Source organism: Danio aesculapii, chromosome 2, assembly GCF_903798145.1.
Source record: "Danio aesculapii chromosome 2, fDanAes4.1, whole genome shotgun sequence".
In the NCBI taxonomy this organism is placed as follows: Eukaryota; Metazoa; Chordata; class Actinopteri; order Cypriniformes; family Danionidae; genus Danio; species Danio aesculapii.
Window position 1 is genome coordinate 20,300,508 of NC_079436.1, and position 27,493 is coordinate 20,328,000.

At 36.4% G+C, this 27,493-nt stretch overlaps 1 protein-coding gene across 1 annotated transcript; it reads left to right on the plus strand.

Moving 5' to 3' along the window:
- Positions 1-5,225: 5,225 nt before the first annotated feature.
- On the plus strand, positions 5,226-23,236 carry tfa (transferrin-a). Its single transcript, XM_056474505.1, has 17 exons — positions 5,226-5,336; positions 5,427-5,581; positions 5,677-5,779; positions 6,823-7,005; positions 8,511-8,640; positions 9,512-9,567; positions 9,685-9,845; positions 10,026-10,173; positions 12,582-12,751; positions 16,108-16,204; positions 16,712-16,735; positions 17,414-17,575; positions 21,944-22,094; positions 22,182-22,249; positions 22,344-22,531; positions 22,714-22,876; positions 23,057-23,236. The coding sequence occupies exons 1-17, from the start codon at positions 5,300-5,302 to the stop codon at positions 23,107-23,109; spliced, it is 2,049 nt and encodes a 682-aa protein (XP_056330480.1). The 5' UTR covers positions 5,226-5,299; the 3' UTR covers positions 23,110-23,236.
- Positions 23,237-27,493: the final 4,257 nt, after the last annotated feature.

Here is a 27,493-nt window from a genome sequence, read left to right on the forward strand (position 1 = left end):
TGTCCGTTTCAGATATTTGTGCCCAACTTTTCTTTCTTTTATGATTTTCTACTACTTTCCATTCATTGCCTCCACTATCTACATCCACCATCTCATCCTCCATTTCCGGATCACTTCCGGAATCCACACTTCCTTCCGCCATTATCGCACCAGTCACAATCCAGCTTCTCTTACCAACCGCCCCTCTGTCTCCGCCAGCACGCGTGAACCATGAATGACATGTTTTCTCAGGCAGCTATTTAATACAAAAAGCAACACATTGCTGTATAAATCATATCGATTTTACCTCTTCTTTGTATTTATTTTTTTTAATGAATCCAATTTATTTAGTAGTATATTTTAATGATCATATTAATCTTTAAACCACTACACCTACATATTAATTTTGTTGCTGTCTATTTGCAATTGATATTAAAAACAATAGTTATTTTTTCAGGAACTATCAAATATAAAATATTTCCATTATTTAGTTTCCCATTTTTTAAACCAAAGTCACAAAGTCCCTTGTCAACCACATTAAACATTAATAATTTATGTAATAATATTAATGAGTCTTTGCTTTTTTTAATGGGGTTTTTATGCGGCTGGAAGGGCATCCACTGCATAAAACATATGCCAGAGTAGTTGACCGCCACAGGCCCTCTGACAAGTGATCGCTGATGAAAGTGAAGAGCCGGGGGTGTGGGGAGGGGTTGGTATGATCATGGATGAAACTGAAGAGCGGGATGGGGGAGGGTGATTATGGGGGAAGATCGTGGATGATAGTAAAGAGGGGGGGGGGGGGGTGGAGGTGATTGCGGATGAAAGAGAAGGGTAGGGGGTATGGGTTGAGGGGCGGGCCCTTGATAATGTCTCTGGGGGCCCCCTAAATGTATGGGCCCTTATGGCTCGTTTCCACTGACTGGTACAGTATGGTACGGTTCAGGTCGGTACGGGTCACCTTTATCAGACTTGCGTTTTCACTACCAAGGGTACCCTTTTGGTGGGCGTGGTGTATGACAGAAAGTTTCAGTCGACGTCATTCTCGCTCGAGGAAATGTCTACAATAAAGCTGTACAGGTCGCTCACATATCATATGAGAAGCACTTCTCACAAAACAGATGCTTTACACACATAAATACTTGTGTAGAAATGTTTATTACTAACTTTTCTATGAACATGAGTTGATTATAACTGCAGATCAATGACAGTGCGAAACAGCCTACTGTAACCTCTGTAATTATATTAAATAAATAAATAAATGAACATATATAAACACATACAGCCCCTTACAGTCTCCGATATGTTACCAACTACAGAAGAACTACTTATAGCAGACATTTCGCCCGTATTTAGGTTCAAAAACAACACAAAATATAGCCTACAGTAAGTGAAAACCTCTCATCTGTGTCTGTAATCTTCAGCAGCACATGTAGCCTCTGTTAGACAGTAATTCCATCATTCCCAGTTCATATTAGTCCAAAAGGTGAAGATAATAAGTTAGTTAAACATGGCATTTTGTTCATGTTTGCTGAAAAAAAATGTGCTCCTTTTTTCCGGCTTCTCCTTTGCTTTTTTTTCGCGCTTCACTCTCGTGTTTGTAAGTGTCTGACAGGATCGGGTTTCAAAAGCACGTCAATAATCAAGCGCAGGCTATTATCATCAGCTCAAGAAGTTTGTTATTTCAGATATAGACGCATAGCGAAGGCAAGGAAGAAAGCAAAACAGCTCGCACTTCAGACTGCCTCGTAAAAAACTATGGGGCACAGGGTAGATTCTGCTCTACTCCATGGCTTTGTGGCTGTTCATCAGGAAGACGACAAGGTTTGTTTGAGCCGGATCGACCATGGCTCGTTATTATATGTATATATAATGCCGCTGTATTGTCTTGGCTCGTCGGCTGTGTGTGTATTTTAAACATGGCGGGTTTTTTGTTTTCATTCTGGCTTGTTTCGTAAGCGAATGACGTATCTCTGTAAACCAATAGCGTTCAGCTGCGTGTCTAGCTCCGCCTTTTGGTACCCTTCCTCGTGTTTGGTACCCTTTTGAAAATAAATCAGGGGCTAAGCTAAAGGAAAATTAATGAATGAATGCTTTTTAAATATATGTTTAATGCACAGTTTTAAAAAGTTTGTTGTTATTGGTCTGACAGTTGTCATATGACAGAATATTACACAGATGAAGATGAAGTAGTTCTAATGTAGTTACAGTATAATGCTGCACAAGTCAAAATGGTAAAAGGACAAAGATAAAAAAAAATGCCCAAATATTGGTCAAATATTGCCCCTGAATGGAAAAGTTACAGATGATCTCTTCTAGAATCCCTGGACAATGTTTTACTGGGCATCAGCTTGAAGCCTGTCTGTTATCTCATGGAGATAGTGGAGTGTACGAGGTTAGAGTGCATGAGATAGAGAGCTGCACCTGGTAAAGGCAAAGTTTATTGAAAATGTAAGGACACTTTTAAGGTTTCAATAAGGATTCAATAAGTTAAAATGATCTCTGATATCTAAATAGTAGGGGGCTTATGTAAGTTCAAAAATTATCCAGAAGTATGCTCATTTAAAATTCTAGAAATTAGAATGAAAATCTTTATATTGATAGCTTTCAGTCAGATGACCCGTGCGGAGACCTGGCGGGGAAAAAACAATGAGTTGTAATGTCAGCTACAAAGAGATCTCCATAGAAATGCAGCACAATCCACTCACTTTCCATCTGTTTTACAACTAAGAATATTGGTATCACATCAGCAGAACAAAACAGACATGTGATCACAAACTGTAATTTGTGGCAATTTCCGATCCATATACTACACCTAGTTAGTTTAATTTTTATTTTTTTTTTACTTTTTCTTTCATAGTCATTTAATTTGATTTAAACTGAAAACTGATTACTTTACAAACACTATATAAAACCAACAAAGAGTGCATTTCAAATAACTTGGCACAAGTTTTAAGACCAGGATTCAAACATTTTCATTCATTCATTCATTCAATTATTTATTTATTCATTTATTCATTCATATGTTCAATTTCCTTCGGCTTAGTCCCTTTATTCATCAGGAGTAACCACAGCAGAATGAACCGCCAACTTATGTTCATACCACAGCGGGATGAACCGCCAACTTATGTTTTACACAGCAGATGCCCTTCCAGCTGCAACCCAGTACTGGGAAACATCTATATACTCTCACATGCACACATATACACTACAGCCAATTTAGTTTATTCAGTTCACCTATAGCGCATGTCTTGCCATGTCTTTGAACTGTGGGGGAAACTGGAGCACCAGTGTGCTCTTGCTTCATTTGTATATATATTTGCTTCATATATCTTACTTTGATTATATACAGATACTCAGCTAACTTGAAAACAACTGTCACATTTCCTAGTTCCTCTGAAAGGCCCCCCTCAGGAGGCTTTGATTTGTCAGCTAACATAATGTGCTGTGATTCTCGGATCGGGAAAGAGCCACGCCTCAGGAACCGCCACGCCTCTACTAGCACATGCTTTGCTGTGTTAATACTGTCAGTCAGTGTAGCTGTTAGCCATATCAGTTTGTGCCTGAATCAGACAGAAATTGACACAGAGTACAACTATTATGGTTGGACCTGCTCCTTCTTTGAGGAGTTTTAGCCGAATTGAATTAGCACTGAACTGAGAGAGATTCTGGAAGCTGTCCTTTGTCAAATACTAGCTATATCTTTATTATAATTCTATGGAACATAATTAAAAATATATTGTAAGCACTTCTCTCTTTGTGTTGCGTTTAGTGCAAATGACATGCTAAATAATACATTTAATCAGTTAAATGACTCTGACTCCGTTAAAATAACTGTTCTGATGTGGTAATTGTTTTATTTTTACCCTCTCTTTTTTTCTGGACATCCCAGAGTTGCACAAGACACACACTGGTAAAAAATTGATTTTTGTGATTTAGTAGTTGTTTAATCTGGACGTCATCACACTTCTGATATACTCCTAAAAAGGATTTTGGTTACTTTGCTCAAGCACCATCAGTTTGTACTTTACGCTCTTGCATTGAGTAATATTTACAGTGTACACAAGTCAAATACAGACCAATCCACTGTTAAAGTGCACACACAGAGAAACTTTGAGCAAAAATCTTTTTAAATGAAATCTCCCACTGCAAAATGAGGTAATCAAAGATTCTTGTTTTATTCAGGCTGTGTTTGGCTTGACTGATAATTAACTGAAAAATAATGGTGAAGCAATAGCAGTAAAGAGATATCAGTTGATTGACCAGCTGCTTAAATATGATGTGTGCAATAAAATAAATAAATAATTCAAACCAAATATTAAATTAAATGAAATCACAGTGACATTTAGGCAAGTGCTGGCTAAACATTTGGATTTCAGCTGTTTAAAGGTTGAAATGTATTTTTCAATGTATACAAATAAATTTTGTGACTTGCTTTACTATAATTTTTGGTAGCATTTAATTTTTTATATTTACAAAGTTTGATATGCTATGTTAACTTATATTTTACTAATGCATTATTAAAAATCATATTTTATAGACCTGAGCTAAAATGCATTAACGATTAACAATTATTTTTGTTAAATAATATTACAGTGATTAAGAAAAATTGAAACAAATGCATGACCTAACATTATCAAACAGATACGTACTGAAAAACGAATTCTAAAATACATTAAAATACAATACAAAAAAAAAAAAAATTAAAATACTGCATTATAAGTGTTCTTACTTTTCAGCTAAGCCAAATAAACTTTTCTAGTTATCTAAACTCACATCAGACTATAAATATTAGGTTAACTTTTTTAACTAAAAGTTTTTTAAAACTTTTTTAACTTAATAAGTTAAAGTAACATTAAAAAAACATTTGTTGCCATATAATCTTTTCAGTGTGTAAAATTGTAACCTTCGAGTCCTAATTTAATTCCTTCATGTTGTCCCAACACAAATCGATTAAGTTAACATAATCGTTTTTACAAATTTAAGTAATTCAATGTAAAACAATTAGATTGTCCCAAAACATTTTAAGAATTGTGTTGTTAATTAATTTTTTTTAATGTATAAAAAAATTTGAAATAAATAAAAAATGTTAAATAGCTGACATTTGGGAATTTCCACAACAGAAATTTCTACAGAAACTGTGCAGATTGTAAGCTGGTGTCCAGCCTGCACAAGCAGAGATTGAGAAATCCTGAGCAAATAATTAAAATGATCATGTGTTGTGTTTGCCTGATCCAGCCCACCAGTGCTTCCAGACCTCCTATAAAAAAGCCCCGTCTCTCTTTTCTCCTTCTGCCAGAAATCACTGGTGAAGCCCAGTATGAAGGTCCTGCTCGTCTCCTTGCTGGGGTGTCTGGGTAATTGCCTTCTTCAACATTGCTGTGACTTGCTCTTCTTCAGTTCTAATTAAATTATTGTGTCTAACGTTGTGATTTTGCTTCAATCAGTTGTGGCACTGCCATCAGCCAGCGCTCAAAAGACAATCAAATGGTGTGTGACAACGCAAAATGAGCTGAACAAATGCAAACATCTCGCCACCAAAGCAGCAGCCCTTGAGTGTCATCTCCAACCTACTGTCATTGACTGCATAAAGAGCATCAAGGTAAGAAGACATGCTTGTTATTTGACCTCACTCAGCCTCAGATGAACTGTTTAGTGTAAATTATGATGATTTAATGATTTGTCTATGATTCACAGGCTGGCGGTACAGATATTGTTACTGTAGATGGAGAAAATGTTTACACTGGTGGACTAAAGAATTATGAACTCCATCCAATCATTGCAGAAAAATATAAAAAAGGTGATTACTGTATGAGTAGAACACACACACACACACACACACACACACACACACACACACACACACACTATACAGTTATATATGGGAAAAATTAATAGACTTTTTGAAAAATTATATTATATAATAGCATAATATTTTGTAAATAGCTGATATTTATTCAAAAAATTGTTTTGAGAGATTTAATTATTAGCCCTCCATGAAATTGTAACAGTTTGTTCACTTCTGCTATTTATACTTTGTTTTATTGATTTTTTTTTTCCGCTTTGTCCCTTTATTAATCCGGGGTTTCCACAGCGGAATGAACTGCCAACTTATCCAGCACATGTTTTACACAGTGGATGCACTTCAAGCCGCAACCTATCACTGGAAAACATCCATACACACTCATACACACTGGACAACACTCAAAAATCCCTTATGATAAAAAGTTCTTATTGACCTTAAAATTTATTTGCAAAACTTGTTAATACTGCTTTTATTCAAGCCAAACTAAAAGAAATATTCCTTTTTTTTTCAGAAGAAATAATATAATAGGAAATACTGTGACAATTTCTTTTGATCTGTTAAACATAACTGAGAAATATATTTTTAAAAATATATTTATAATAATTTGTCTTCAACTGTATTAGATTTATTTACTAAAGAACAGTTAAAAATAAATAAATAAAACAGTTAAATATTTCAATAAAAAAAAAAAAATTAAATGCTATTAATGACTATTAATGAAGAAATTTGAAAAACATATTATCAAAACCATAATCATTTGATCAATTTAGATTCAAATCCAATCAGATTCAGTTTACTCATATAAAGCTTTGTGTTTACATCATAAGATTTCTAGTTTGGAATTCAAGTTAATTCAACTAGCAAATGTTTATTTATTTATTTATTTATTTATTTATTTATTTATTTATTTATTTATTTGTTTGTTTATTTTATTATTTTTTTATTGTTTAAGATGCAACTTTTTCCTGCACATTTAAAAATCTAGTAATGTTTCAGTTTTGCATGAACTGTTCCTGACTTTTCCTCTCCTTCTCCAGAGTGCTGTTACGCTGTGGCTGTAGTAAAAACTAGCTCTAACTTCAATATCAATGAGCTCAAAGGAAAGACCTCCTGTCACAGCTGTTATCGGTGGTCTGGAGGCTGGAATATTCCTGTTGGAAAACTGATTGCAACCAAGAAGATTACATGGGAGGGTTCTAGTGAGATGCCTGTTGAGAGGGGTTAGTGTGGCTCTATTCGTTTTGGGTAGATCGTTAATGCATGACACTTTGTAATACTTGAATTCAGTGATCTGTTATTTATAATATTGTCTAGTGTAACACAATATTTATAACAGGAGTAGCCATGGCTATTTTTAAGTTGAAGTAGTATGTGTACACTAAATTGCTAACACTTTATATTAGTGGATAACAACGAGTTACCGCTTATTGATACACTCTCAGAAATAAAAGCACAAGAGCTGTACCTTTTCAAATGATGGACTTTTGTTATTTTTAGGTACTAATAGATCCCTTTAAGATACTAATATAGAGCATTTTGGTACAAATGTATATGTATTGAAAAAGAAGCAGCTCAGTGACTGTTCCTGTATGTTTATTTCTAAGACAGTACAAACTAAGTTAGTTGTAGTAATTATTTTAAATATAGGGTATAGGTTTAAGGGAACTAGAATGCAGTTATGCATATATGCTTTATAACTATTAATAAACAGCCAATATGCTACACAACGCATGCTAATGTACTAGTACACTAAATCAAGTAACATTTTCTAGACAGGTTTTCAGAAATGATGAGTCAAATTTGAGTGATTTTTCTCGAATATGCGGTAACACTTTAAAATAATGGTCCAATAATGTTACTGTGTTTACTAACATGAACAAACTATTAGTAATACATTTATTATGGTATTTATTCATCTTTGTTAACGTTAGTTAATGTTATTTAAGTTAAATAAGGTTAGTTCATGTTAGTTCATCTTAACTCATGGTGCATTAATGTTATCAAGCACAACTTTGGATTTTAATAATACATTCACTATTGTTGAAGTATGATTAATAAATGCTTAAGAAGAATATTTATACTTAGTAAATGTTAGTAAATACATTAAATAACATTAACTAATGGACCATTATTCCAAAGTGTTACTGAATATGCTTCTTAATGTTTAAGCTAGAACTAACAAAACAAATAACTTTAAGTATGGAAAGAATTTGAAGAGAAGTGTAAGAAACTGGTTATGGTAAATATGTGTCACTGCAGGAACTATATTTAGTTCTAGGAACACTATTTGGTGGTACAAAATTGGCACCTATACTTTGATAGTGCAATACTATTGGAGGATGCATGCGGAAACACTGAAAGCATATGAAACACTGGCACAGTATTTTAATGTTTTTCAAATAACACACATTCAGAAAGGAGATGTTAGCGACATTTAACTGTTGCGTTTTTCTGTATCGTTTCTTACTTCTTATCTCAGTTATACCTATGCCCGAGTCTTTTCATTGCTGATATTTCACTGTACATATTTAGCAAATCTTGATTGTATTTTTTAATACCAAAGTGGGATTTTTGCTGGCACAAGCTGTTAGTAAATCTGTCTCAAAATCTTTATATTCATGTATTGATTGATTGATTGATTGTTGAGCAGCTATACAATACATTTTTTATATGCTAAAAGGATTATTATGCATTTGGTTTTAGTCATGTTTTTTGTGTTTTCCAGCTGTGTCAGAGTTCTTCTCAGGCAGTTGTGTTCCTGGAGTAACCAAATACCCAAACCTCCACAAAACCTGTCATGATGACTACACCTGCTCAAACAAAGAGAAGTACTCTGGTGACAACGGAGCCTTGCAGTACGAACCACACTAATACAATCTCTTATGTATAAGTATACGTCAAGTTCAATTTAAAGTAAAACCTAGGAAATAATCAGTTTAGTAGTATACATAATATCAATGTATTCTCTACACAGATGTTTAGCGGATATCAAACTTTAGCTGTTACAGAATTTTCTCTCTCCAAATGAAGACAAAAAAGAATGTATTGATTGGCAATTCAAATCTGTCTAATGAGTTACCCCCAAATCATCTTATTTTCTCCCCACCTTTTAGCCATGTAGTTAAACATTTGGGAATGAATTGGGGACAGTAGTGTAAAGTTTGATAAACAGATCAATTCAGTGATCAAGGCAGGCTGTTTCCAGCTTCACCTTCTTGCTAAAGTTAAGCCATTTCTAAGCCAGCGTGATTTAGAGAAAGGCATTCATGCCTTTGACAGCTCTCGTCTGGAATATTGCAATGCAGTTAATGGTCTTGTGCCTTCAAATTTATGCGAGATAAGTGAGGGCTCTATGATTGGCAGGCCAGTTGTTGCTGGAGGTCCCCAGATCCAGGTATAAACAATGGGGAGATCGTTTTTTTGCAGTGTACAAAACTGTGGAATACCCTCCCTATAGAACGTCATATCATCACAAATGTGGCACAGTTTAAAGAAAAAATTAAAACCTTTTTTTTTTAGAATTGCTTTTAATATTCAGTAGTACAAAAGGCTGAGTTTTATTGAGATTCTTGTTTAGATTGTGTTCTTACCATTTTTTTTGTTCTTTAATGTGTAATTTTGTTTTAATGCTGTAAAGCACTGTGGGCAGCCCCCCTGGTTGTAGTAAGGTGTTATATAAAAAAACTCGATCTATATAAACATCAATATTACATGAATCTTTTTCAGGTGCTTGAAAGATGATAATGGACAAGTTGCATTTGTTTGCCACAATGCAATCCCAGGTCAGTCAATATCTTTACTCAAAATCTCAAATGTTTTCATTGTCTATGTCACAAAACTGCAGGTTAATATTCCAAGGCTTCTGGTTACAAGCGTTTTGTCTGTTGTTAATTTTAAAGAGAGTGAGAGGCAGAACTACCAGCTGTTGTGCATGAACGGCAGCAGGATAAATGTGGAGGATTATAAGACATGCAACTTTGCCAGAGAGCCTGCCCGTGCTATCATCGCTCGCCTGGAGGCTGATTCACAATACATTTATAATGTCATTACGAAGATTCAGGTATGCCCTTACAGTGGCTTTTATAAATGGATTATTAATGGATTCATTTTATAAATAGTTTAGAAGTAACTTAACTAGACTACTATTTCAGGGATAACCAATATTTATGTTAGAAACAAAAAGGAGTCCAGTTCTAGATCAATGAAATCCTACTGAATGTTCAAATGTTGTGTTCAACAGGTCTCAGATCTTTTCTCTTCTCAAGCTTTTGATGGTAAAGACCTGATTTTCTCAGACTCTGCGGTTGATCTGATGTTGCTTCCTAAGAGAACAGACTCCTTCCTCTACCTGAAAGAAGATTATTATGAGGCCATGCAAGCCCTTAAAGGTGACTAGAATTGACTTATTTGTGCAGATAACTGCATTCAGGAGTAGCATTTCTTGTTGTTTTATTTACTGCAAATATTTTTTTGAAAGTTAAAAGTGTCAGTGTAATCAAGATGAAAAGTCCTGACACCATTGTTTATGAACAAGATAGTCAAATAGCTTTGTCATGTTTTCATTATGACAGTTTACTCTGTACATCCAAAGCAATGAAGTCAGATTTTGGTGAGATTTCCTGAAAATGCTCAAGACAGCACTATATACTATTTGCACAACCATTTGAAAACTACAGTAAAGTTAGACATCACTGTATTTACTTTTTCTCACAACACTATTTACATTTGCACAACAGTTCATGCATTTCTCAAAACTAATAGTCATTTGTAGTCAATAGTCATTATGTCAGTCAAAATTAACTGAACTTGTGAATGCTGAATAGTAATTCCGTATAAAACTATATAATCCTAATTTCATTACTTGAGTCATTACATACACAAATGTTGAACTAGTTGTCAAAATCTGTCAAGTCTTTCAAATCTGCAAATAGTACATTGTGCTGTCTTGAGCATTTTCAGCATTTTTTGCATGAGATAAAATGTACAGAGTAAACTGTCATAATGAAAACAGGACAAAGACATTTGACTATCTTGTTCATTAACAATGGTGTCAGGACTTTTCACCTTGAAGACACTGACACTTTCATTGACATGAAGGAATGAGCTATCCATTTTGAGCAGATGACACGCTTTTGCAGGTTATTAACTAGGTTTTGCAGTTTGTACTAATTGTTTTGAGAAATGCATTAACTGTTGTGCAAACTTAAATAGTGTTGTGAGAAATGCACCAAAGCCAATGTGAAAAACTGTAGTGAGGTATCTGAGTACAAGACACTGAATATGTCTGAATATGTATGTTTCACATATTTACTGCATATGCTCTTTGCAATTCTAATTTATTCAAAGTATTGTGTAAAAGAATAAATACACCCTTATTTACAACAAACATAAGCTTCCTTTAGGTAGAGCTGTGCACAACTGTAAACAATATTGCAGTATATGTTGGAACTGAACCTACAACATACATACAGTAGGTCTGTAAATCATTCATGAAATTGTTCAATTTAAAAGACATCTTCAGGACAAATAAGATTTAAACATTTTTATAAAATTTATATTTGATAAATTTTCAATACCTAGTTTAACATTTTTGTATGTAATGACTCTAGTAATGAAATGAGGACTATTAGTTTTATTTGTAATGACTATTCAGCATTCACAAGTTCAGTTAATTTTGACTGACATAAGCAAATGATAATGTTATAAAACAGCAGAAAGTTGGATGATGCATGTCCAAAAGCATTTGCAATTTGTTGGAAGGAATGAGAAACTGCTACTATGATGTGCACAAATGACTAGTGACTAGTTTTGAGAAATGCATGAACTGTGTAAATGTAAATAGTGTGAGAAATGCACCAAAGTGACTGAGAAAAACTGTAATTCAGAAATCATTATAAGTAGCCAATTTGGTGATAAAGAAACTAAAATGGTCTATATGCACAGCTAGTGTTTTTCAGCCACCGATAAACTTCCTGTAAAGGTTCCAAAAAAAAGCGATTTTATAATATAATCAAAATATAATCAGTTAATTAGACTTCAGCATTCATTTAGTTGTTCAAGTGTATAACAAGATGAAAGTCTGTTTAAATGCAAGCGCCGTCAGTAGCAACAGGCTAGCGCAGAAACTTCAGTCCATGATGTACTCATGGCCAAATTTTTACTTTTGGATTAGAAGTAAAAAGAAGTTGGGAATACTTTTGCAATGATGTATTGTTAAGTAACCCAGATGTCATCCCCACCGCTGAGGGCAACATTTACAATAGATGAATATGTGCTGCATGCTTCACTCTCTCTAACAAAGTAAACATAAGAAAAGCGAGAGCAGTGAGAAAACAGCTGATCAACTGCGGATATATTTCCCAAGTGTTGTCTAATGGACACATGTTTTTTTAAACACATTTTTAAACTAATTTTAATAACTTATTTCTTTTGTCTTTGCCTTGATGACAGTACATAATATTTTCTAGTTATTTTGCAGAGTAGTACACTGTAAAAAAGGGAAAAAAGCATTAAAAACATTTCTGTAAAAAATGGCAATCACAGGACTGATTATTCTGCTTTGCCAGTCAAAGTGGACGATACATAATAAACAGATAAAGAAATGACTGCAGTTTGAAGAAAAATATTGCAGAAAAAGTGCTGATACAGAACTAAAATGTGTTCAAGTAAAAGTACACATTTTACAAACTACAGCGTACAGTACAATTCCTAAGAAAACCTACTCCGTTATACTAATTGAGTATTTGCAGTTTGTTACTTTACACCACTGATAACTGCTGCATGTATTTCTTCTCAGATGGAAACCCGAAAGTGCCTGACACTACAGTTCGATGGTGTACCATTGGCCATCCAGAGAAAAATAAGTGTGACACTTTGAAGGTTGATTCTAAAGATCCTAACGATCCTAAAGATCGTAAAGTGTGCCTTGTGGAAGCATCTGTGGATGACTGCATCGAAAAAATCAAGGTATTGTTGGCTCTCATGAATGAATGTTGAGGCTTTACTGTATGTGCATTTACTCTGTGGGTTAGTGCACTCCAAAAATATGTAGGCCTAACAAGTAAGACGTATGTATTCTGATTGCTTGCAACATTTACACCCCTTTGGATTACATACTTTTAACATAATTGAGGTAATAAACTTTACGTGATTGATATTTGTTTGGGGGGGGGGGGGGGGGGGGAGATTTCATTCAGGGGAGGGATTTCATTCAGAAAGCCAATCATCTGTAAGAGTATGCAAACGGGCCAATGAAATGCCAATGAGTTGTCAGCGTCAACTTGCACAGCTGATGCTCGTTGCAATCAGTTTGACAATAAAAGAGCAGCGCATGCTAAGCTGAGCATCCTTTTCTAGCTGAAGAGGCTTTCACCCCAACAGCTAAGGGGCAATCATTGTGGCGAAGGAACATAGCATTTCTGTTCCCCCCTCCGGGAACGAGGGTTACTTTAGAAACCATAGTGCTCTTCTTCGGGAGGGGAACTTCAATGCCCCCTGAGAAGGGGGAGTACACATATGAATATAAGTTGGTTAGCGGTGAGGCAAGACACGGGTCTGCCTTTGAGGTGGCTGAATAAGCATAGGGGATTGCCAGCGAAGATCGCACATAGCGGGCACCTATACCCAGAACGCAGGCAGACCAGCGGGCAGACCTACAACTTAACGGGCCAGCGCCTGACTGCTCCACTGAGTCAGATGCTAGGGGCCTCGAAGGAATCTCTGCAGGGTTCGCCAAGTGGGGAACTTTACTGACAGAGCGAAAAAGTGAACGTATCTCTGCGTTAGAGAGAATGGCGCAGCAAGCGTTTTACAACACCTAACTGAATTTCTCATTCACTGGGTTTCCCAGCACACGTGAGGAAATCGGCTCCCCTCAAGATTAAAAAATCGTATATATTAGGTATATTAGGTGTCGCCCAGCCCGCAGCTCTACAATGTCTGTTAGAGAGGCGCCAGGTGCTAACGCCCAAAAGGATGCGTGCTCCGAGTGGAGTGCGCTCTCACTCCTGGGGGACATGGCTTGCCCTGGCTCAGATAAGTGAGGGAGATGGCATCCACTGTTCAGTGGGTATGTTCCAACCTCTGTTTGAATACGACACTTCCCTTCTGCCGATCACGGTAACAGATAAGAGCTGCTCAGAAAATCTAAAAGCTGAGTACGGTCCATATAATACGCAAAGCTCAAAAAGGACACAGCATTAAAGGGCCTGGGTCTGCCTCCTCTGTAGGCAGCGCTTGCAGGTTCACTACGTAGCTAAAAGAACGCTGTGGGAACCTAGGGCACCAAGGTGGGCCGGGGTCTCAGGTAAACGTGAGAGTGGGCCAGCCCAAAACGCTGGCACATTTTGCTGACCAGAAAATGCCTCTAGATACCCACCCATTTAACCGATGCGAACGCTACCAGCAAAGCTGTCTACCTGGACAGAAATCTTAAAGATACTGAGTCGAGTGATCGAGCAGACCTCTCCTAAGAGAGATCTCCAAGTGGGTATGAGAGGGGAACAGGTAGAATTAAAATCCACGTCTCGTGTCTCTGGGAACTGGATGATGAGGCGATGCTTTCTAGTGCGCTGCCATCGCCGCATCCTCAGAGCGGGGGTGTTCATAACACCAACCCCTCAGTGGGAGGGGACAGCCTTAGCTCCAGCCAACTGAAGGAGGATAGCACCACTCTGATCGGAGTTCTAAAGTAACCACACAGCAAATAGACTCCACTTCAGGGCGTAGACATGCCTCGTAGAGTAGCGGTGTTAACCAATTAAACGGTAGCTCCATCTATGGACCATACATGAGGCATAGATCTGGGCGTGGGTGCCAAACGGTGCCTGTCCCCTGCTTCCAGGGGATGTGCCAGGGAGGGGTCATCATGAGGAGTTGAGCTGAAATAAAGGTTCGATTGGGCCAGAGAGGTGCAATACAAGAGTTGTTTCTTGTCCTCCCTGATTTTACACAGTACCTGTCCGAGTAGGTTCACTGGAGAATTGCGTATTACGCATGCCCCGGGGCCAACTGTGTAGCTAGTGGAACTCTGCAGGGTTTGCCAAGTTTGGAACTCAAGCGAGAGAGCGCACGTATCTCTTTGATAGAGAAGAAGGCGCAGCTCATAACAGCTGGTACAGACGGGGGTGGAGTCTCCATTTTCCCAGGCGAAACTGTCGCGAGAGCGCATAGGCTGAGAGCTCGGGGAAGATTTGGAATACAGCGATTGCACTGCGTATGAGTCCGGGGGAGCAGACGGCCAGCGAGCTGAGACATACGGCGAGAGCGGATACCCCACATACTGTTGATACGCTACTGCCACTGTGCTGTCTGTCCTGACCAGCACCTGTTCCCCTTTAGCATCGGTTAAAAACAGTGCAGCGCGAGATACACTGCTAACAGCTCCAGGCAATTAGAATGCCAATGCAACCAGGTTCCTACTACGGACCCACAGCTGCATGCTCGCACCACATGGCCCCCTAGCGCAACTGGAAGACCATGACATGCTTGGACACTTGTTCTAAATGCACACTGTAGAAACACAGTGTCCGTCCAGAGGCTGAGGGCGCGATGACACAGTGGACTGACAGTCCCCTGGTACGCGCTCGCATGCTTGGGACGCGATCGTAAAACTTATGCTGAAGCGGTCTCATATTGAGCACCCAAGTGGCGAGACAGCAGCTGCGGATGCCATATGGTCTAGGTGCCTCTGAATAATATCAGTTTAATCACAGTTTCTCTGTCAAAGTCTCTCAGGAGCTGTATCAATTTTGCCCCAACTATAAAGAATTTAACTAATTGGGTCTGGCTTTTTAGATTGATATATTTATATCATATCCTTATTTTTTAACAGATTAAATCTAATAGTATTCGATTTTAGCAGATTTAGGTTGATTCTAACTGTGCATTCACACCAAAGGCAGCGAGAGAGTCAAAGGTTGCTCTGGCTGCCCTGGCGACAGCGCTGTCTGCCTTCAGCTCCAGCGAGAGCGGTAAAGTTCGCTACATTGATCTCATATTTAAAGGGGCCATTGCAGCATATCAGTTACATTCCTGCATAAAACGTGCTTTCTAGCGTGAAAATGTTGCGCACTTCTTATGAAAGTCATGGAAGATCAAATTGCATGTGGTGGCTTTGCTTTGGTTTGGTTGTTGCGGACGAAAGTGAAAGTGAACAGCGGATGGGGGAGGAGGGCGGTTGAGGACGGGGATCTGTAAAATGAGGTGCTGGATCCAGTGTATTCCCGGACAAATTAAGCCCTGGTTACAGTTAATGAAAAACTTTTTCATGATTAATTTTTTTTTTGAGTGTGTTCTATTTTTTTTCACCCTGACTTTAACAGCGCAAAGAAGCAGATTTCTTAGCCGTTGATGCTGGCCAGGCGTATATTGCTGGAAAGTGTGGTCTAGTTCCAGTCATGGCTGAACAGTCTAATAAAGGTAAGAATGAACATCACAGTTCATAAGACTTCTATTTCTGACCTTGGACCACAAAACCTTATGTTGCATGGGTAGAAAATACATAGTACGAGTCAAAATTATATCATTTGACTATTGAATAAATATCATCTTCCATCAAGAAATTTTCAGATTTTCCTTGCGTAAATCAGTCAAGATTTATTTATTGATTAGTAATGAGTATTGTTTATTATTTAATTTGGAAAACTTTAAGTCTGTTTTTTCAATTCTTAGATTTAATAATTTTTTTATTAAATTATTTTTCAGATTCCAGATATTCAAATGGTTTTATCTCAGCCAAATATGATCCCAATCACAGCACACCATACATCAATGCAAATCTTATTTATTCAGCTTGCAGGTGTATAAATCAGCTGTGTGAATCCCAATTTTCAAAAACAGACTCATGGTTTTGTTGTTCAGTGTCACATTTGTACAGAATTGATATTTTTGATGAAATCTAACAATTTTTTCATTGCTTTTTTGCAGACAGCTGCTCTGATGGTTCAGGAGGTAATTATTTTAAAGCACTTGCTCTAGAGACTCAGACCCAGACTGTTTTAAATGTGAAGGAATAGCAGTGTCCACTTTACAGCCATAACAATAATAATATACACTGTAAAAAATATATTTGAAATTAGCAGTTTTTCGTATTTTGTTTTTATTTTTCCGTTTATTTATGCTTTTGAATTGCAATATGGGACCTTGATCTTTCTGCCAACAACTTCTAGCCTTGAAAAGTTAGAACAAGACTTTTAGTAACATTTTTAATAGTAATATATTGTCTAGGTTGGGGTTTTATATTATGGTACAAAAACCTTATAATAAACTGCCAGCACATTTTCTGTTATTTTACAGATTTATTTCTCTATATATATTTCATGTGCATTACATTATTTCAAGCTACTAAAATGTTTATAAAACTCTCTTTGTTAAAGTGCAAAGTGGAATTTTCAAAATCAAAAGTCAATGGAGAGAGAGATGAAGAAATTCTATTGTTGGAATTTCTTTTTCAAATCTTTTTTTTAGCTGATGAACGATGAAAAAAGATCAAATCACCATTGCTGTTGATGCTAATACAGTGTATAAATCAGCTAATATAATACAGTTAATACAATAAACTTATAATCACATAATTCATAGTTTTTGGTGTGAGTAGACATTTAAGATTCATTTCTTTGATGTGCACAGATACTGCAAGTTACTACGCTGTGGCTGTGGTGCGTAAGGGCTCAGGTGTAACTTGGAGTAACCTACAAGGGAAGAAGTCCTGCCACACTGGCCTGAACCGCAATGCTGGTTGGAATATCCCAGAGTCCAGGATATGTGGCCAAACAAATGGATGTACCCTTGGTGAGTATTTTTAAAGGCTGAAATACACTGCATGACTTATTAACGATTTGATAGTCAGAGCTAATCTACCAATGTGAGACACTTGGAGTTGACAGATTTCACAGAAAATTATGACTGCTATACAGAGAGTTTTTTCTAGTTAGACTTTGATTTCATCCAATTGGTGAATGTCAAGTTTGTTTGATAATCTGATATTCTTTTGTCGCACGTCTGCACAAGCTGTTGTATTTTATTAAAGCAGCTTAACCCATTTACAAAGTTGGCAAGTGTATGATGACTTGTGTTTTAAACTGTTAAACCAGACTATAGGAAATATCATCTGAAATATGTGATTCAGCCTTCATCTTTGGAATGGGGGGATTGAATTCCTGAACTATAGGCTAAATTGTCCATAGTGTATGTGTGTGAATGAGTGTTTCCCAGTGATGGGTTGCAGTAGGAAGGGCATCAGCTGCCTAAAACACATGCTGGATAAGTTGATGGTTCATTCCACTGCGGCGACCCCAGATTATTAAAGAAACTAAGCAGAAAAGAAAATGAATGAATGAATGAAATTTACAGGGACATATTTTCACAATTAAAGGATTATTTTCATGCAGCTTTTTTTTTTCAAGACACCATATAAATACAGCATAACATCTTAACAGTGTCTATGATTTGTCATCGAATACGTTTGCCTCAGCTGTCTATCTCCATATGAACAACTTTTCTGGCATGTGTTATGTTTTTGTGCTTAAGGAACGATGCAGACAACCATTTAGTAGGGAGCCTTGTTTACTGTGACATGCTGCTGAAATACACTTCCTGTTACCATATTCTCACTCGCGCCAACTGGCAGTCAACATACAACAAAGTACCATAATACACGGTACAAATGTTCATGACCAATACATTACAGCATGGTTACATTGCTTGATAGCTCACATTGTATGGTGTTGTACTTGTGAAGCAGAGCACTTAAGTTCGAGTCTGGTGAATTATGGATCCAGAAAAGAGGTCAAACTATGTGCAAATGCACCTTTCTCTTGTTTGCTTTTAAACGACAGGCCTTGCATTGTCGTGGATGTGTACATAAGGACATGTATCTTAAACATACAAACAAAAAAACGCACTCTTAGTAACATATTTCAGATTCACAAAAATGTAGACAATGCCCTCTAGTGGATTTGTCAGCTAAAAGATGCAACCAGAGGTGTGTAGTAACGAATTACATTTACTTTGTTACGTTTACTTGAGTAAAATTGTTGGGTAACATGTACGTTTTGAGTACATTTAAAGATATGTGCTTTTACTCAAGTAAATTATTAGTAAAAAAAATCATTACTCTTACTTTGCTACATTTGGTGGCATTCCTCCGTTACTGTTAAATGATAATAAGTGTGATTCATATGACTTGTTTGCAAATATCATGAGGTGCCGCATTGGAGATTGTGTCGCAGGAGGTTGCTATAGAAACGCATCTCCCACTTTTGGTTATGAGCGCGCGCTTGTGTTGGAATGATAGCTAAAGTCGAGGAATACGTACGAGTTTATACTGAGGTCAAGCAATGGCCATCTGCGGTTCCGAGAGGACGGTCACGCTGTCTGTGCAGTAAGTTTATCGGACAAGGTCACCCATGGCCTCAAGTTCAGTCTGTTTTCACTCCAAGTTATCAACAAGAATACACTGAAAAAAATTATTCAAAGATGATTCCTTGGATTTACGCAATTCTTTTTACGTTGAGTGGTTGTAAACAATATATTTAGGCTGAATTTAAACAAATAAATTAAGTTGAACATTGCTCAATTTAATTTGTTTGTTTAAATTCAACACAAATAAATTGTTTGCAACACTTTTGCATGCAACACTTTTTTCAGTTTGACATTGCGATGCATGCTGTCGAACTGGCTTCGCAACACATGAATGACAGCTCTAACCTGAAAAAAAAAAAACATGTAGTGGTAAGTGTCAAAATGATCCCAATTTGAACCTTATTAATGGTAACTAAATGAATGGATAACTAAAGGAACTGCTGTTTAATGAAATAACTGATTAGCCCTGCACATATTAGTCATTCACACTGTTAACTATTAAAAATTCCATTCAAACATTATTTTTAACATAAAAAAATTGTGTGTATATATTTGAAGACAGAATTATTAGCCCCCTTATATTTTTTCCTAATTTCTGTTTAACAGAAACATTTTTTCAATACATTTCTAAACCTAATAGTTTTAATAACTATTTTTTAATAACTGATTTATTTTATCTTTGCCATCATGACAGTAAATAATATTTTAGTATATATTTTTCAAGATACTAGTATTCAGCTTAAGGTGACATTTAGAGGCTTAACAATGTTGAAAAATGGCTAAAGGGGGCTGACATTATTGACTCTAAAATGGTTTTAAAAACATTAAAAACTGCTATTATTTTAGCCAAAATAAAACAAATAAGACTTTCTCCAGAAGAAAAAAATATAGGAAATACTGTAGAAACATTCCCTGCTCTGTTCACAGGAGGCCGTGTAATTTTGACTTCAACTATATGTATATATATTTACACACACATATATATACACACATATATATATATATTCTTTATTTAATTTTTTTTTTTTTTTTTCTATATGAATAATAGAATCTGGCCCGCTATACAAAATGGAACGTAATTCAGTAAATAACCACCAGGTGTCGCTATGACATGCCTTCAAATAGGCAGCAGTTCCTGTTCTGAAGTAAAACGAACCGAACAAACTGAAGGAAACATAATTGATAATCACGTTTTGGCGAGCTGTGGCACAACCAAAAAAAGTAAAATCAACAGTGATTTATAAAAGATTTATAAAAACATAAGTCTTTCTAGAAACACAGTTGGACGGTGAATTATAAAAAAAAAAATAAAATAAATAATATATATATATATATATATATATATATATATATATATATATATATATATATATATATATATATATATATATAAATATGCATATAATGAATAATACTGCTAATAATGATAATATTATACAAAAGCAAATTGTTATGAATAAACTGAAAAAGCCCCCCGAGATGAAGAAGGCATGAAAGTATGGTGTTTATATTTATATAGGCTAGAAAATAATGTTTTGTAATATTTTAATCCTTTATATTTATATCCTATGTACATCCTTATTATATCCTATATATATCCTTAATATTTTTATTCTTTTTCATATGTAAAGATATTTGCGTATTGCTGTACATCCTGTTTGTATTAAGCAATGTGTAAGTAAGGCGCATAACAACGTGCTCTGCGCTAGACAATAGACTGGCTTTTTTCTGGTCTATAGAACAGTCTATTAAAGTTTCTTAAAATAGCAACGTGCCAGCAATGCGCCTCGATTTTTAGATCAGAACGCCTATGGGCGCACATGAGTGCAAATGCATTTGCTATTTAAACAGCGTGGTGCAAAACGTCAAAACGACTCTTGCGCCAAGCTGAAACTAACAAACAACAATTGCGTCGCACCTTGCGCCACATTGCGCCAGGTGTATGATAGGGCCCATTGAGCTTCAAAGTATTCCATAGCAAACAGATTGTTACTTTTACTTGAGTAAAAATTTCCGCAAGTACTTTTGGATACTCTACCCACCTCTGCATGCAACAAAACGTACCCATGCACTACATATGTTACACTGAAAAATGTAGGCTGAGGCAGGTATTTATAATGAGCTCAGGCTGGAGTTGTTGGATCCTCACTGATTATGAAGTCTAACTGCAGTTAGTAGGGTTTTTACAATTTTTTTTTCTCATCTATTCACAAAATTAACAAAGCTGTCTACTATCAGGATACTTTGCTCTCTTTTATTGCCCTATACCCACCTTGGGTGGTCAAGTTTTATATTACAAAATGTCCACCACTTTTTCAATATAGCTTTTTTAGTACTGGGCAATGTTTAATCGCATTAAAATAAAAGTTTGGATTGACAAATACACAGCACACACATATATTATGTCAAAACAAACTTTATTTTGGATGCAATTAATTGCTATTAATTTTTGCCCAGCACTACTTTTTTATAATCTTGACAAAGGCAAATCATTAGATATTTCTGAGACTCACTGTTCTATTTATAAAGCATAATATAATATTATGTGACTATTTTGTGATCAAAGTAATATTTTTACAGAATTGATTACATTAGTTTCTTTAGATCCAATTGATTCACAGGGAAATGGATCAAACCTAAACACATTTGGGAGAAATCAAGTTTAAATTTAGAACACATCTTGGTTGTGTTGTGGATTTTATTACAATTTTAGATTGCACAGTATTTTGAAAAATAATCAAAATCTACAGCGCTTCATGTCTGGTTGATGATGCACATTTTCTCTTCATTTCTCAGACAAGTTCTTCAGTGAAGGCTGCGCTCCTGGTGCTGATCCTGCATCAAACATGTGTAAACTGTGTAAAGGCAGTACGAAGACTGTGGGAGATGAAAGCAAATGCAAACCCACTGCTGATGAGCAGTATTATGGCTATGATGGGGCTTTCAGGTACTGGACTGGACTCAATTAAAAGGGAATGTGCTTTTTAGATGTGAACATAATGTAAAGCAGAAAATAACCTCACTTTTCTCATAGGTGTCTTGCAGAAAAAGCCGGTGATGTCGCTTTTATCAAGCACACTGTGGTTGGGGATTACACAGATGGTTAGTGTGTTTTACATCAATTGGTAATTGACACTTTTTATACTGCGAGATGTTTCAATGGTCTTATTTTGTCTGTATGTTTCTGTCTGTTTAGGTAAAGGAAAGGAATGGGCAAAGGATTTAAAGTCAAACGATTTTGAACTCATTTGTCCAAAATTAGGAGACAAAACAGCAGAATACACTGAATATGAAAACTGTAACCTTGCCAAAGTGCCAGTTCATGCTGTGATCACCCGGGAAGATGCGCGCAGTGCTGTGGTGTCCCTTTTAACTGATGCTCAAGTGAGTTTTGTGTTAGAGTTCTGTGTATTTTCCTGGTGTTTTAATATTTTAGATTTCAGCAACTCTCCAGTCATCTTTAGCTCATTCTCTCATTGTTGGTAGTTCAAGTTGATTCTTATATTTTCCCTTGTAATATGTCTTACATTTCAGTTGTAAATTCCATCTCCTATCATATGTTTCAGAGTCAAAATAATGACATTTTCATCTCCAAAGATGGAAAAAATCTCCTTTTCACTGACACCACTAAATGCCTTCAAGAGATAACAAAATCTGCGGATGAGTTCCTGACCAAAGAGTACATAGATTTGATTGAGAGGACCTACAAGACTAGTCAGCTTGTACCAGGTATAAAATGTGCCTATAATTTACTTCAATGTATGGTTCAAATTTCTAGGTCAAAACACATTTTGTTATAATTGTGTTATAAAAGTTTTAGCCTTTTCTTGCTGCTTTTGACTTACAAAAGTGTGACCACTTATGATGATTGATTGTAATGATTCATTCTTCTAATGTTTTTCTTGACAGATCTGCTGAAGGCATGCACTTTGGACAACTGTGTTGTCGCCAAACAGTCATAGATGTGATCAGGTTTCTGTTTATCATACCGGGATGAAATGAAATTTTTACAAAATCTCACAAAGATGTCTATGAGATTGTTTTCTAAATACAAACTGTAAAGTAATAAAAGGATTAAACCTTGCTGCATGTCTGCATTCTCTTGGGCTGTAATTTGTGCAGTTGGTCTATTTATTTTTTATTTTTACCATTTATGATGGAATTAAATTGCATTACAATCTAGTGTGAACTTCAATACATAGATCGCATAATACAATATAGGACACAGGGTGCGTGGTGCACTGTAAAAAATAATATTTAGATTGAGATATAATATTTATTTAGATTTAACACAAACTTTGTGGAGCCTGTTCATCAGCTCTAAAAATAACCCTTTATCTACACAATAAAATTGAGGTAACAGATTACACGCAATATTATTAAGTATCAACAAGTATGGATTGAGTAACAATTAATAAAATTTAGTTTAAATTAGTGGAGCCACAAAACAGATTATCAACAATCTCATAATATACAGTACGTCATACAGTATAGTACACAATAAAAAGTGTACATTCAAACAAATTAATAATTTCACCAAGGACTTTGATCATCTTTTTTTAAACATCATAGTTTCAAACAACTGGACATTAAATAATAATGTTTAAAAAACGTCAAATTAAAGTGAATTTTATGTGATTAAATTTTGTTTGACAGTTTAAGTATCCAGATCCAAAGCAATTTATTCCTTTGTTAATACATTAAAGATATTACTTTCCAGAATAGTGCAGATTCATTGAACCAAAGAGGACACAGTTCCTGGGAATACTACCCCTCGAATATCTTCCAGTGTTCACTAAACAGTCACTTGTAAAAACACCAATCTTTGTCACAGTTAAAATTCTTAGATCAAACCCAGGGACACAAGATAAGGTCTGTAAGAACTTTAACACTGTCGATGATGATGATGCTAGTGTCTTTAGGCAGTCACTTGTAGAAGGCACCTGTTCTGGTCAACGTTACTGCCATCAGAAGCCGTTAAGTTCCTGTCGGTTCTTCATTGTCCAACGCCATTGAGCAACAGTACGAAAAAAATTTATAAAAGAGAAAATCTGTTAACAGTCTGTTACCATGTTATGATATAGTCCAAAATGATACGTCATAATCTCTACCTGTAGTCTCAGTTCTCTGTCTTAATCCAAGAGCTCTTCAACAGCTGTAAAGATCCACGCTGCACAGTGACTTTGCTTTCAAATTCAGCACTCAGCTTAAAAAAATGGAACGACAGAATTTTTTTTTTACAAATTAGTTTTTTTGACACTGTAAAATATTTATCCCTACCTTCACATTAAATGACTGACTAAAAATTGCATTAACTTTCACAGTAAGCCACTGTGATTTGTTTTACACTAAATTCTGTGAAATTACAGCCATATGTGACTTTAAGCTAACGTTAGACAGTAAAGCCCATTACTGTGATTTCACAGTATTGTCTTGTAGAATTGACTATATTTTACTATGAAGTTAAAATTAATGGCAATATGGTTACTGTGATTTAGCAGTAGGTTGCAGCTTAAATACTTATTGTAACGTGTATATCCTGCTTGCAAACATTTATTCATAGTCAGTCATTTTCCTGATACACACTTGCTGGTTAATGCGTCTCCTCTGCCCCTTTGACACTATACAATAAGTTCTAATTAGTGAATGTTAGACAATATCATTTTTGTTTTGGTTTGATAATGATGGTCATTATAAAGTGAAGGCCAGAGCTTACACTGTAAAAAAATGTCCATGATTTTAACAGTAAAAGTCTGTAAAATCTACAGTGAAAATCTGTTAAATGATTAACGGCTCATTTCTGTACAAAATACAGAAAATAACTCTAACAGATCTAACCTTTGTTTTCGAGAAACTAATCAGAGTGTTTGAAATCTCACCACACACCCTCATTCACTAGTCCCTAAATTAGTCAATTAGTTTAGTTCAATAGACAGAGTGAATGACCACAAATGAGTGAATTCAGATACTGATGAACACCTGCTGTGAACAAGCACAATCACTGAAGGAATAAGACATTGAAGAAAGAAATAAAACTACAGACACAGCCTCACACCAAACCAACTGAATTAAAACTAAGTATTAAACAACTCAAATAAATAACAGCATTACCAGCTTCACTGATTACAGTTTGACTTTTCTTTTGACATTTCTGTCATATCTGCAAGAATATTTGATAATTAACAGTTTTTTTTTATTGAAAATATAATTTTTCATTTGACCTCATCATTATGGAGATCAGAGGCTACTTTAGTTGAGCTCTTGAACTTTTATTTATCTTAAAGGGCACATAGTTTACCCCTTTTTTATGATTTAAAGGGCACATAGGTTACCCCTTTTTTCATATTTAATATAAGTCTTTTGTGTCCCCAGAATGTGTCTGTAAAGTTTCAGCTCAAAACATGCATCAGATTATTTATTATAGCTGTCTGAAGTGTCTATATTATAGCTGGAAAATGTTTTGGCTGTTTTTTTGTACTGGCCCTTTAAGGCTAGTCCTCCCCGCCCACTGTTCCCACGTGCCTGTCAGCAATCGCTGCCCTCGGCTGCCTCAGGAAGCAGATCTCACGTAACGTGTGTGAGAAATACTACAGTAAGAACTTTAACAATCAGTATTTGATGCATTTTTGTGGCGTTGCAACAATGAGTCACACACAATGTCATTACAAAGTTCAGGCACACACTCAGCGAGGACACAAACACATAGCGCAGACACATACACACACACACACACACACACACACACACACAAACACACACACAGCGCAGCAGACACACACACACAGAGAGAGAGAGAGAGAGAGAGAGAGAGTGCGTTAAGCTTTGCACTCGTTTTGCACGCATATGTGACATGATACTGGTAATATCCACTGCTGTATGGATATCTGTTATGTTAATGTACAAAATAAACCCGATTTAACGTCCACAAACCACGATTGAAGCATCTTCCTTTATAATTGTTCTGACACGCGGCTGTGCTGATGAAGTGAATCGCTGTAATTCATTACACACATGCTCTGTTTTAAAACATGTTAAACTTGTAAAACTCACTCTTGATCACGTTTGATGATGATTGATGATCCTAGCGAACTGAACAGACCTTTTATTCCCGGCTGCTTTGCGCTCGTCCTCTCTTGTTGATATGATTATACACGTGACTACCGGACATGTTAATGCGCACAGCTGTCAATCAATATTGGTGGGCGGGGGGGACCGCACTCCTACGTAAAGTTGCGGTTGATCTGAAAACCGCTCCAATTGGTCCACCGTTTTTATGTTGTTACATTTGAAAAAAAAGGACTGGGTGTGTTTATTTCACCCCAATATGATATATTTATACACTATACTTACACACATTTCTGTCCAAACAGCTTGAAAAGTAGATTTTTCACCATAGGTGCCCTTCAATATTAATATTATGGTTCTTCTGAGTGTGCCAGTTTAGGTTCAGTTCAAAACACACTTTTTTAATTATAATGTGTTAAAAAGTGTTATTTTGGGGGCGTGTACTCAGCTCGCTGTTTTAGGGGTGTGTTGCTTCATATGAAAATTAGTTTCAACTTCCCGCCCAACGTAACAAGGGGATGGAGCCAAGAGATCCCCCGCACTGTGTTTGGCAACAGACAGGAAGACAGAAAGGAGTAACATGAGTGAGAGGACCAGCATTCAGCCGAACATGTACGACTTGGACACAGACCAAGCAGAGAGTACAAAATCATTTGTGTCTTTGTATAGTTTACAGCCAACTTTGTATAGTTTAAAGTGCCGAGCTTGTACACAGAGACTAATAACCCCACACACTGAATTAACTTTGACTGTGGCACCGGATGCGCCGCTCAGAGCTGCGACACGGCACACCAGAAAAGCACATTCGCATGTTATTTAAAATAAAACTATTCAGATGGCACTCTCTGGCGTGGCAGAATCATGAAGTGTCCCAAATGCTGGCTGGGCGCCGTGGACAGCCGCCAACTTGAAGCACCGCTGTGTGTACCCTGATAGAAACCTATGTTTAAAATTCTAAAATGCATGGTGCTGCATGGCACGACGCTGACCGTCTCGCCACGCAGAGCGGCGCTTCTGGTGTGCGACCTGCAGGCCAGTTTGTTATTTTATTTCCAATGGAGAGACGCGCATGTGAGGCCTAGTTAAGCTTCTGTGAGCTTCTGTGACCGTGAGAAATGCAAACAGCTGAAGTTTAAAGTAGACGCAATGAAAAGTACACGTTTGCAGACCTACCTAACGTTAAGCGATCATGTGGTGAATGTTGATCTTGTGTTGAGCCTAATGAGCCTTACATCTAAAAATAGAGCAAGGGTGTTCCTTTAGTGACATCACTTTGACTCA

Excerpts from the sequence above, each read along its gene's own strand:
- tfa (XM_056474505.1), top strand. The coding sequence starts at position 5,300 with ATGAAGGTCCTGCTCGTCTCCTTGCTGGGGTGTCTGG. Across the intron at positions 5,337-5,426 it reads CTCCTTGCTGGGGTGTCTGG|TTGTGGCACTGCCATCAGCC; the intron begins GTAATTGCCTTC and ends TGCTTCAATCAG. Across the intron at positions 5,582-5,676 it reads ACTGCATAAAGAGCATCAAG|GCTGGCGGTACAGATATTGT; the intron begins GTAAGAAGACAT and ends TATGATTCACAG.